This window comes from Rhinatrema bivittatum, chromosome 1 (genome assembly GCF_901001135.1).
Source record: "Rhinatrema bivittatum chromosome 1, aRhiBiv1.1, whole genome shotgun sequence".
In the NCBI taxonomy this organism is placed as follows: domain Eukaryota; kingdom Metazoa; phylum Chordata; class Amphibia; order Gymnophiona; family Rhinatrematidae; genus Rhinatrema; species Rhinatrema bivittatum.
In genome coordinates, this window is record NC_042615.1 from 74,760,456 (window position 1) to 74,774,204 (window position 13,749).

The 13,749-nt window shown below is 45.2% G+C and overlaps 1 protein-coding gene across 1 annotated transcript in view; it reads right to left on the reverse strand.

Annotated features, from left to right (window-relative positions):
- The window catches only part of FSTL5 (follistatin like 5), a 1,290,346-nt gene that overhangs the window by 320,533 nt on the left and 956,064 nt on the right, over nt 1-13,749 (reverse strand). Inside the window, 1 exon segment of the mRNA XM_029618151.1 lies at nt 179-299. Coding sequence (XP_029474011.1) covers nt 179-299 — 121 coding nt within the window.

Below are 13,749 nucleotides of genomic sequence, written 5' to 3' on the forward strand. Positions count from 1 at the left end.
TTGAGGGACTCTAAATACTGTATTGCAGCTTTCTTTCCTTTTAAGATTATCTGTGAAAGTGAAGCTATCAGTGAAAAAATACACTGTGTAACAATCTGAAATTACAGTATATAACTGAAATGCAGAATGAAGACCACAGACAATCCTATAACATGGTAATTAGGATATCTTTTCTTACCATTCACTTGGAGGATATGAGTCTGATAAGGCTTATCATAGCCATCCGCATGGCAGCTGTAATTTCCCATGTGAGTTGTGGTAATCTTAGTAATGTACAAGGACCCATCATCTCCAAAATCCTACAGGGAAAGATTGAAAAAAAATCATAATTATGTCCCTGATACTACATTAACATCTCTGCAGCTTAGAGTAATTGTTATGCAAGATTTAAACATCTACCCATAAAACTTGAATACAAATATCATGTACCACAATCTGATTTAAATACCATGCAGTATTCAGTATTTGCATGCTTTTAGCTAAATCAAATAAATAACCTCACCAACTCAATTTATTATTTTAAAATTATATCTGTATGATCCATATTTAGATATTTGTTTAAAATTAGAAAAGTATTAATTCTAAAGATTTATTCTTTTATTTTCTGGCTTTATTTATTTCTTATAGCAGCTTTACTCCCTAGAGTACCTAAATGTAATATTTTAATCAAGGCACAAAACATATGCCATTATTTCACAGATTTATGGTTCTGACAATCCGTTTATTTCCTGCCCACTGTGACAAGAGGAACAATATTTTTCATATTATGATGCACACACTCTATATTGTCAACTAAATGATTTGATTTTCACATTTGCCAACAAATATACTTTAAGTGCTTTTTTCATTCAGTTTTGAGACTTGGAAAATTAATGTTAGAAAAGTCAACCGAAGTAAATAAAAATAAACAAACTCCATATTTATAAAAAAAACTTCAGAACCCATACATATAATCAGAAAAAAATATTTAATATCCCTTTTGTGCTTCTTTTGACTGATTTCCATTCTAACTTCTTAAATAAAATACTGCCTTATTTCTATATCTATGAGGCTAATATACTAACCCATGACATTTTCCATGGGATAGCAGACATTTTGCAAACTTTTGCTATGAATACAAATTAGTTCATTTGCATCCACAGCAATTTTTCATGCAAAATGTTCCACACATTCCTGGTTATAGCAATGCTGGAAACATGTCTGTTGCTGCAGGTCTTGTTGGAAGCCAACATGTTTTAAAAGAATCTCATGGCCCGTCTTCCTTTCTCCTTCTCTTATAGTTACAAATCCTTGGTGATCCAGTGGATCCTCCAGCCCAAACCCCAAGCCCCTCATAATGTATCAGAATGCAACAGTTGAGGGGCATGCCTTGCCCCTCAAACCCCTTCCTCTTGTCTCTAAGGGGGTCATTTATCAAAATGTAATAAGGCGTTTTCGCATGCGTTAAGGGCTTATCGCATGCGAAAAGCCCCGTTAACGCATCCGTAAATGTGTTTAACGCATGCGATAGCACCATATCGTATGGTGCGATGCAAATTCAGAAAATAGGAGGAGTGTGGGCTGGGTTAGCCTTTCTGTGAAGAGCCATCGCACAGCCATAACGCCGATTTTAACAACACCTCTTTGGATTGCGTTAGGCTGTGTGATAGCTGCCGTGACCATGCGGTAAGGTTTCCTCGCCATTTGCGATATCTCCCGTAAGGCCTATTGCAGGGGAATTGAAGGTGTCTCACTGTCTCTCTCTCTCTCTCTCACACAAATGGTCCACCCAGTGGTCATATGCAGGAAATACAACAGGTCTGACACCTATCGCAAATTCAGATAATTTTATCGCAATGTGCACTAACTTAGCTCTTCGCATAGGTAATTAGTGCAAATTGCGATAAACTGAATTTTTGCATAAACCACGCCCCTTTTGCTATCGCATGCGGTACTTACTGCATTTTGATAAATCCAGGCCTAAAGTTACTGCCCTGAACTTATTCCAATTGGAACAGGAACAGGAGTAATCTCATTACCTCTTGCCCCACTGATGCTAGTTTCCCAAAATGGTGCGAGTTGACCCAAAGAATGAGGCGAGGGAGCTCATAAGGGTCAGCTGGTGCCATTTATGACATTTATGATGGCATTTTCCAGGATAAAATGTCTTAACTGAAAATTACTCTCCTCAGACATCGCTAAATGTGTACATGTCTGCTAAATATACAGACTTAAGCTATATTAGAAGGAGGCCTTCCTGTGGGTATGTTTTGGTGGGGAGAAGTACATATCACATGAACATAGGCTTTTCAAAACACTCATGCTATTTTTTTCCCAGCAAGATCACTCACTCAAGTAGCAGTTGCAAAGTATGCAGATGCTTTTAAAGTACTAACTTTATAACTACTCATTTTCAAAAGGAAACAGCACTGGTAGTTTCCCTTTGAGAATTGATATAATCTACATTGGCTAAAATAGCCTGCTTACTTTGGATATAACGTAAACTATTGAAAATGTCCACCATAAGGACAATTTTTTCCTTTTTGAATAATTATTGTGTATTGGAGCATTTCTTGATTGCACAGAAATATTGACCATGACAGCAGATTAGACTGTAAGGCCCATCTGTTTTGTCCAATTTAATTCCTGTTACATTGCTATAAATCCCATTTATCTCTGGCTTTCTCTTCACTTTTTCACAACCTGGGATCCTCTGTATTTATTCCTTACTTTCAGGCCAATACAGTCTGGACATGCAGTAGGTTTGGCCAGTCTGTCAGTTAGCTGACATTTGGACGCACATTTTCGACGCACTAGCTTTACCCCTTATTCAGTAAGGGGTAATAGTGCATCCAAAACGCACGTCCAACCCCCCCCCCCCCCAAACCTAATAGCGCCCGCAACACGCAAATGCATGTTGATGGCCCTATTAGGTATTCCTGCGCGATTCAGTAAGTAAAATGTGCAGCCAAGCCGCACATTTTACTTTCAGATATTAGCGCCTACCCAAAGGTAGGCGCTAATTTCTCCAGGCACTGGGAAAGTGCACAGAAAAGCAGTAAAAACTGCTTTTCTGTGCACCCTCCGACTTAATATCATGGTGATATTAAGTCGGAGGTCCCGAAAGTTTAAAAAAGTTAAAAAAAAAAAATTTGAAATAGGCCAGCAGCTCACGGGTTGAAAACCGGATGCTCAATTTTGCCGGCGTCCGGTTTCCGAGCCCGTGGCTGTCAGCGGGCTCGCGAACCGATGCCGGCAAAATTGAGCTTCGGTTGTCAAAACCGCTGACAGCCGCCGCTCCTGTCCAAAAATAGGCGCTAGGGACACGCTAGTGTCCCTAGCACCTCTTTTTACCGCCGGGCCTAATTTAAATAAATTTATTTACTGTATTGCGCGCACAGGAGAGTGGCCAGTGTGCTAGCCCGCTCTCCCGAGACTTTTACTGTATCGACCCGTTTATCAAATTCTATTTCTGTTTTTGCTGCTAGCATACTTTCCCCTTTGAAAATTGCCATGGGGAAAAATAAGTACATGTAGAAACTGGTACCTGATTTTTCTGAACCACATTTTTCATAGAAGATAATAAATAGACTCATTTATTAACCATTTTGCCCATAGATATAGTATGGGAGAAAAGTCTTAGTAGATTAGGCCCATAGATTTGAAAATGCAATCTACGTGCATTTTTTTCTACCCTGACCTAAACATGCCCTCAAGAATACTTTCTCTCTATATGCATACATATATACATATTGTGGAACAATAGCTGGATAGAGAGAGGGCAATTTTCAGCAGACCTCTTACGAGGTAAATTTATTTTTACCCAGGCAAATGACTTTTGAAAATTGTCCTTTACATGAACAAAAAGATGTGAGGAGAATGTAAGATTGCAAGGAGGGCACATGTAGTACATAAGAATGTTAAGCTAATTAAATTTGTGTTGCCTCTCGCGAGGCCTCGAGGCAACACAAAAATTTAAAAAAATTAAAAACCAGCGGCGTCAAAATCGACGGCAGAAGGAAGCAGCCACCGGTAAGCCCTCCCCGGAAGCCCTGACGCCTCCCCAGAGCCCTTTAAAGGGCTGAAACGGCTCGAGGCGCACCCTTTTACCTGCTGCTTCGCCGCTCTTCCCCTCGGCTCGGTCGGCCCTCCCCACGCGGTCGGCGTCGGCCTATCGGGGCCAGGGGAGGTGGACCGGAGACAAGCCTCTCGCGAAGCCTCGAGGCAACACAATTTAAAAAATTTAAAAAACCCGCTCTTCCCCTCGGCTCGGTCGGCCCTCCCCACGCGGTCGGCGTCGGCCTATCGGGGCCAGGGGAGGTGGACCGGAGACAAGCCTCTCGCGAGGCCTCGAGGCAACACAAAAATTTAAAAAAATTAAAAAAACCCAGCGGCGTCAAAATCGACGGCAGAAGGAAGCAGCCACCGGTAAGCCCTCCCCGGAAGCCCTGACGCCTCCCCAGAGCCCTTTAAAGGGCTGAAACGGCTCGAGGCGTCGCGCGCCTGGCGTCGCGCGCCTAAGGAGCGCGACAAAGGGGCCTGCCCCTTTGTGCACTCCTTCGTGCGCTTCAGCACACGGTTCCAGACTATACCAGACGATACACTCGCTACCTCCCTCTATTACTCCAACCGTTCTTACTCCCAAGCGATCCACCTTAGCTCTCCCCTAGCAGTCGTCCACCCACTCCCACACTCAACAATACTCCAGCATTCGTACAGTCAATCAAGCATCCACTCCAGCATCCAGTATGCTTCCACTCACTCCAACATCCAGCATTCTTCTAGCAATCTTCTAGTCACTCCAGCAACCAGCATTCGTCCACTCACTCCAACATCCAGCATTCGTCCAGTCACTCCAGCATTCGTCCAGGCACTCCAGCATCCAGCATTTGTCCAGTCACTCCAGCATCCAGCATTCGTCCAGGCACTCCAGCATCCAGCATTCGTCCAGTCACTCCAGCAACCAGCATTCGTCCACTCACTCCAACATCCAGCATTCGTCCAGTCACTCCAGCATTCGTCCAGGCACTCCAGCATCCAGCATTCGTCCACTCACTCCAACATCCAGCATTCGTCCAGTCACTCCAGCAACCAGCATTTGTCCACTCACTCCAGCATTCGTCCAGGCACTCCAGCAACCAGCATTCGTCCAGTCACTCCAGCATCCAGCATTCGTCCAGGCACTCCAGCATCCAGCATTCGTCCAGGCACTCCAGCATTCGTCCAGGCACTCCAGCATCCAGCATTCGTCCAGGCACTCCAGCATCTAGCACTCATCAAGCCACTCCAACACCCAGTAGTCATCCAACAATCTTCTCCACCAGCAATTTCTTCTTAAAAGACAGCATGCTACAAACTTTCTCCATTCAGATCATCCCTCACCTACTCTCCCACAGAGCGAATACCCCCGTGCTCAATCTACGATCAAAGAGATCCCTGATTCCAATCATGATCTCCCCTCTAACACAATTCCTAGGATTATCTCTAATCACCTTAACCCTTTTCAACTCGCAGTCGCTCTCAAAAAAATCTCATTTGCTCAACGACCACCTCCTGGACACCCAACCGGACATCTGTGCCATTACCGAAACATGGCTAAAAAACACAGACACCGCCATAATTAACCAATTGCCAACACAACAATATGACATCTTCTCTATCCCCAGACCTAAAAAAAGAGGGGGTGGAATAATGTTAATAGCAAAAAAAGAACTGAGACTGTCCCAGCAAGCCTTCAAATCGACGACCAAATTAGAAATCGGACTATTCAAATCCTCCCAGCTTCAAGTCTGCCTTATTTACGCCCCCCCGGGGCTCCTAGAATCCGACCCTTCTCCACTCATCGAAACCATAGCCAAACACATCAACACTAACTCACCAGCAATTATTTTAGGAGATTTCAACATCCATGTTGACTCCCCTACTCTATCTTCTAACTGCGAAGCCCTTCTCTCTTCTCTCCAGGCTATGGGATTCAAACAAATTATAAACAATCCCACACACAAGGCAGGCCACACGCTTGACCTAATATTCACTAACGAAACCATCTCGCCCATCACCCCTCCTTCCTGCACCCCCATCCCCTGGTCAGATCACTTGATGATAACTACAAAATTATCTATAAAACAAAAATTGACCCCTATTGTTACTAAATCCTCGATCCAGTTCAGGAAACCCTGTCCCATGGACACTCTCAACAACAGCCTGGCCGAAGAACTAATTAAACTGGACTTCTCAGATGCGGATACCGCTATGAACTCCTGGCAAACTATTACACACTCAGTAGCTAACAGAATTTGCCCTGTAACAACAAAAGTTATCAACCCAGCCCGCACGAACAAGAAACCCTGGTTCTCAACCGAACTAAGGAAACTCAAACAGGATCTACAACACAAAGAACAACGCTGGCGGAAAGATTCCTCCCCTTCCTCACTTGCTTCATACAAAACTGCAATGAGCTACTATAGGACATCCATTACCCGCACCAAACGAGATTTCTATGCCAAAAAAATACATGGCTTCTTATATGACCCAAAAACTCTGTTCTCATATGTAGCTGCCCTTACCACACCTATGCCCCTCACCATCCCAGAAGAAGAAGCCCAGAACAAATCCACAGAGTTGGCTATCTTTTTTGATAACAAAATCAAAAACCTACTTGCCCCCCTGGCATCAACTAACACTTCCCCAAACCCTTCGCAACCATTAAGCCTCGCAACCAATAACCCTCCACCAACTATCTACAGACCGTCACTAGAAATTCTTGAACAGACATCCTCCCTGGAAATTGAATCAATAATCAAGAAAATGAAACCTTCCACTCATCCATTGGACCAAATACCAACCAAACTACTTCTCACCATCCCTAACACCATTGCTAAACCGCTGGCAGACATCATAAATTGCTCCCTCAATCAAGGATCGGTCCCGGACTCCTTAAAAATTGCTTCACTTAAACCCTTACTTAAAAAACCCAACCTGGACCCAGCCAACCCTGCAAACTTCCGCCCCATTGCAAACCTACCTTTTATAGCCAAGCTAATGGAAAAGCTTGTCAACATCCGACTCACAGACTACCTTGACTCCCACAATATTCTCTACCCCTCTCAATTCGGATTCAGGAAACGCCTAAACACAGAATCCCTCCTTCTTTCTCTAACGGACAACATCCTGATGGGCCTTGACAAGGGACAATCTTACCTGCTAGCCCTTCTCGACATCTCTGCCGCGTTCGACACGGTAAACCACACTATCCTCTTAAACCGTTTAATGGAAATAGGCATATCCGGCTCTGCACTGCTCTGGTTCACATCCTTTCTGAACAACAGACACTACAAAGTCAAAATAAATGACAAAGAATCTCACTCCATTCCATCAAACCAAGGCGTACCTCAGGGTTCGTCACTTTCCCCTACCTTGTTCAATATATATCTACTCCCTTTATGCCAGCTACTCAATAGTCTCAATCTCACCCACTTTATATACGCGGACGATGTTCAAATCATAATCCCCATCTCGGACCCCATCTCTACTCTAAATTTCTGGAACAACTGCTTACAAGCCATCAACCTTCTGCTCTCTAGTCTCAACCTGGTCCTAAATACTTCCAAAACGGAACTACTGGTTATCTCCCCTAGTGACAACAACCCCCTCGCAAATAATGCTAGCACCCCATTAGCAAACCAGGTCAGAGATCTTGGGGCCACCCTTGACTCTAGAATGAATTTCAAAAAATTCATTAACGCCACAACCAAAGAATGCTTCTTCAAGCTACAGGTCATGAAGCAACTTAGACCGCTCTTACACTTCAAGGATTTCCGTTCGGTGCTTCAAGCCATACTGTTTTCAAAGATCGACTATTGTAACGCTCTATTACTTGGTCTCCCCGCTTCGTCCACCAAACCTCTTCAGATGCTGCAAAACGCAGCGGCTAGGATCCTTACAAACACTCGTCGCAAGGACCATATCACACCAATCCTAAAAATCCTACACTGGCTGCCCATCCAATATAGAATACTTTTCAAGGCTCTCACCATCATCCACAAATCCGTCTACCAGCAATCCACTCTCCAACTCACCTTCCCACTCGAATTACATACTTCAGCAAGACCGATCAGAACTGCCTACAAAGGTTCGCTCAAGGCCCCCCCCAACAAATCATCTGTCCACAACTCTATTCACAAGCGTGCTCTTTCAACAGCAGGTCCACTACATTGGAATTCACTTCCCCAAGACTTACGCCAAGAACAATGCCATTCAACATTCAGAAAGAAATTGAAAACCTGGCTGTTCGCAGAAGCCTACCGCTGAAGGATCTCCTCAACCATCACTGTCTCTCATTCTCCCACCCCTCCTTAATCCCTACCCCCCCCCCTCTTTTCCCTCTCCCCTTCCCCCCCCCACCCAACCTCACCCTTTCCTTCTCCCACTGGACATACCATGCTAATAACTGCCTAGGATAAATCTATGTTTACGTATCTTATAGTTTTGTTGATTATATATATATATTTATCTCTCTCTAATTGTTTCTTAGTTTAAATTCTGTACTGTCTTCCATTGCCCAGGTTTTACGCTCCCTGTTTAATGTAACTTTACTTTCTACCTTGATGTTAATTGGTTTCCCCTCAGTTACATTGTAAACCGGTACGATAAGACCTAGTCTTGAGCATCGGTATAGTAAAAGAAATTAAATAAATAAATAAATAAATAAATAGAAGGAAGAGCTTGGCAAAGTATTTTTAAAAATGATTGTCTTGATCTGTTGCAGAAAAAGTTCCATTATCTCCTTAAACTTAACTTTTTTTTATTTGAAGTGCATTTCTTAACAAAGAATAAGGAAACCAAACCAAATGAGAAAAGCAGAGTTGCTTACCTGTAACAGGTATTCTCCTAGGACAGCAGGAAATGGTGACATCATGGGATGGAGCCCAACATGGAAAACTTATGTCAACGTTTCTGGAACATTGACTAGGCACACTGAGTGTGTCCAGCATGCCCTATAGCACGCATCCACATTGGATCCCTCTTCAATCTTATAACTCTGCAAGGTAGCGGGCAGGTTTCATGAGGACTAACATCTTCCTGTCCTAGGAGAACACCTATTACAGATAAGCAACTCTGCTTTCTCCTAGGACAAGCAGGATGGTTGTCCTCACACATGGGTGAATCCCTAGCTATAGGCTGCTCCCCAACGCAAAAGGGGACCAACAGACACCAACCAGGTGCCAATAGGCACAACAATCACAGTGCTGTTGGTAACAGAGTGGGAGACAGTCTGAGCCCAAACAATGGGCCCTAGGCAGGGAGAGTTGGGTTCTACACCTCAAAAGGAGTCCCGAGGGCAGACTGGCCGAACCTACTGTCATGTCCAGACAGTAAAGGGATGTGAATGTGTAGAGAGAATTCCAGGCTGCAGCCTTTTGGATCTCCCCCATGGCAAACGCTCACAAGTGGGTCACCGACAGAATGAGCCTTGATATGATCCCCAAGATGCAATCCTGCCTGGGCATAATAGAAGGAGATGCAATCTGCTAGACAACTGGATAGTGTCTGTTTGGCAGTGGCAACTCACAACCTATTCCTATCAAAAGAAATAAAACATTGGGTGGACTGTGTATGGGCTTCTGTCTGCTCTAAATAGAAGGATAAGGCTCTCTTGCAGTCCAAACTGTACAATGCTTGTTCGCTTTGTTGCGAATTGGGCCTGGGAAAGAATGTTGGCAAAATAATGGACTGGCAAAGATGGAAATCCATCACCACCTTAGGAAGGAACTTAATATGTGTACATAAGACCATCCTGTCATTACAAAACTTAGTGTAAGGTGGATAAGTCACTAAGACCTGTTCTTATATGTATATAGTGATTATGCTGTATCTATTTATTGACTACATGGACTCTGCCCAGTATAGTCAGCTCTATACCCTTCCAAGTTTTAGCCTCCTTTTTATCAGTTACATGTAAGGGCCCTGCCCAAAAGTTACGCTGTTTTACAATGTTATATGTAAGGGTTTCCGCCCATCTGTTACTGTTTAATTGTAAACCGATGCGATGTGTGAACGGTCATCGGTATAAAAGAGACTTTAAATAAATAAAAAAAAAAAAAAGACCTGGAGCTTGCTGACTCTGTGTGTTGAGCTGACTGCCACCAAAAATATGACCTTCCAGGTCAAGTACTTCAGGTCACAAGAGTGCAGCAGCTCAAAGGGACCTTTCATCAGCTGAGCTAGCACCATGGTGAGGTTCCAGGACACAGTGGGAGGTCTTCGGGGAGGCTGCAACTGAATCAGGCCCTGCATGAAACAGAGATGGGCATACCATGTAAACCATAGTGGTATGCACCAATTGCACTCAGATGAACTCTAACAGAGTTGTTTTCAAGCCAGGCTCTGATAGGTGTAGAAGGTAATCAAGCAATTTTGTGTTGGGCAGGAGAACAGATCTAGGGCCTTCTGCTCACATACATGGAAAAACTCCACCACTTCAGTCTATAGGACTTTCTAGAAGAAGGCTTTCTGGAAGCCACAATGATGCAAGACACATCCTCTGAGAGATCAAGCAGTTGCAGAGTTAGCCTCTCCACTTCCAGGCTGTGAGCAACAGAGCTTGGACATTGGGATGCCGCAACCTGCCTCAGTCTTGCATGATGAGCTCTAGGGAAGTCCCCAGTCTGATCGGTTTCCAAATATATATAGAAACATAGAAACATAGAAATGACGGCAGAAGAAGACCAAACGGCCCATCCAGTCTGCCCAGCAAGCTACACACTTTATCCATTTTTTTTCCCTTTTTCTCTCTCCCACCTGTTACTATTGGCTTCCAGTACCCTCCAGCCCTAATTCCCCTCTACCCCACCACCAATGTAGAGAGCAGAGCCGTATCTGCATCCAAGTGAACATCCACTGTAACAAGCTGGCCACACCCCTGCCCCATACTCTTACCCACCCCTGTTTTTTTTTTTTGTTTGTTTGTTTGTTTGTTTGTTTGGAGTTTTTTTTTAGATGGCAGCCCTCCATCCTTCCGCTCCGTGAAGGTGGAACACCAACCACTGGCATCCCGCTCCATGAATGCCTCTGTGGCTACTGCTGCTCCGTGAATGCCTCTGTGGATACTGCCGCTCCGTGCAGTGTTTTGTTGCCTCCTCTTTATTCATGCCCTCTAGATTTGATGGATCCACAGTGTTTATCCCACGCCCCTTTGAAGTCCTTCACAGTTTTAGACTTCACCACTTCCTCCGGAAGGGCATTCCAGGCATCCACCACCCTTTCCGTGAAGAAATACTTCCTGACATTGGTTCTTAGTCTTCCTCCCTGGAGCCTCAGCTCGTGACCTCTGGTTCTGCTGATTTTTTTCTGACGGAAAAGGTTTGTCGTTGTCTTTGGATCATTAAAGTTTTTCAAGTATCTGAAAGTCTGAATCATATCACCCCTGCTCCTCCTTTCCTCCAGGGAGTACATATTTAGATTCTTAATCTCTCCTCGTATGTCATCCGATGAAGACCCTCCACCTTCCTGATCGCCCTTCTCTGTACCGCTTCCATCTTGCCTTTGTCTCTTTGTAGATACGGTCTCCAGAACTGAACACAGTACTCCAGGTGAGGCCTCAACAAGGACCTGTACAAGGGGATAATCACTTCCCTTTTCTTACTCGATATTCCTCTCTCTTTGCAGCCCAGCATTCTTCTGGCTTTTGCTATCGCCTTGTCGCATTGTTTTGCAGACTTCATATCATTAGACACTGTCACCCCAAGGTCTCTCTCCTGCTCCGTACACATCCAGACAACTACCAGAGGAGTGGAAACCAGACCTGTCTCGGCCAATGAGGGGCTATGAGAATCATAGTTCCCTTGTCCTCGTGAAGCTTCTAGAGAGTCTTCACCACTAAAGGAATTAGAGGATATGTGGACAGAAAGACCTTGCCCCAATGGTGGGCAAAGGCATCCAAGGCTGGTTTGCTGTCTGTCCTATACAGGGAGCAGAACTGAGTCACTTAACTGTTGCAGGGGGACATGAATAGATCTACATCTGAACTCACCCAGAGGTGGAATATGTGAATCATGGGGTGTAAAGGCATGACTCAGTCTGTCCACTTTCACATTCTCCATTCCAGCCAGTTACATGACCCTGAGCACCATCCCATGGGACAGGGACCAGGACCAGATCTGGACCCTGACACAGGAGGTACAATCCCATGCCTCCCTGCTTGTTGACATACCACATAGCTACTTGGTTGTCTGCTTAGATCAGGACTACTTTGCTGGACAGCCAATCTCTGAAGGCCCACAGTGCGTACCTGATCACCTGGAGCTCCAAGAAATTGATCTGGCAATATGTTTCCTGGGTGGATCAGAGGCCATGGGGGCAGAGCCCCTCTACATAAGCTCCTCACCCCAGGATGGACACAACCGTGGTTAGGACAATTTGGGTAAGGGGACTTTGGAAGGATATTCCCATTCCAAATTTGAGGGTACCTGCCACCAGGACAAAGAGTCCTGGAGCGATGGGGTGATTCAGATGCGATCCTGGAGACACTGTGTGGCCAGGTGCCACTGTGACCTCAAGGTCCATTGGGCTCTAAGCATTTGCAAATGTGCCAAGGGAGTAATATGGACGGGTGCAGATATTTGGCACAGTCTCAATGTGCCAAGCTGACTCCTACTGGCTCTGTTGAATCACCGCCACTATGGACATCAAGTTGACCACCCTGGAACATGGCAGAAAGACTTTTGCCTATAAAATCAAATTGAGGTGACGGGCTAACATGGAACTAGAGATAGATGATGAAGAACCCTAGTTACTCCAACACCTGAATGGTGAAGTGCATGGACTGAGTGGATCCTGCCTAATCATCCAATCATCCAGATAAGGGAAAGCATGCACTCCCAGCCCATGGCCAGGCATTTTGTGAAGATATGTGGGGTCATGCACCGGGACTGCTACAATCTCCTTAGCAACTACCACAAACTGAAGGATTTCCAGCATTTTGTGACTGGCATCCTCCTCCATCAGTAACTGAAAAGGGATGGCCTAATCTATCACCTGCACAAAATTTGCAAAGGATAAGTCCTTTGGTGGAGACTTCCTTCATTCCTGGGAGAAGTCTCTGAGGGGAGATTCTCTGAGTCCTTGGAGGAGAAATCTGCAGTGTCATCTCTCCAGGGATCATATGGAGCCTCATCCTCACTGTAGTAGACAGGGGATGGGGCCCTAGGTGCTCTGCCTTTGTTCAGAGGCATAGCACCAATACCAGCCCTGGCAAAGCTGGACAGGGTGCTACAGGACTTGACATACCTGCCAGTCCCAGTGGAGCTTCCTCGGAGGAGGAACTGACAACAACCACTGTATCTGTTAGAAAGGTGGACCCCTGAGCCAAGATGAAGTTGGCACCACCTATAGGAGGAACCCCATATAGGCCCTCGTCATCGGGAGGTGGATACAGGCAAAGTGGAGACCCAACTGCACCTTCACCTACAGTAGCCCACGTTCCCCGCAGGTTGAGCCTTTGGGTACCGGGACTGGTAGTACTAAGGCGCGGGTCTCCTGATGAAGACAATCCCACCAAGCCAGAAGGCAGAAGTAAAGTCAGACATTCTGGAGGTCGTGGCCGGCAGCAGGCAAGGGAATCCAAGAACATGCCAGAGGTTGGGCAGGCAGCTAAGGCAGGAGGTCAGGATGGGCAGCAGACAAAGCAGAATCCAGGGACAAGTCAAGTCAAGAACAAGAAGAGTAAGCAGAGGGGGCAAGGAGCTGGAACAATAGCAGGGGAGGTAGCAG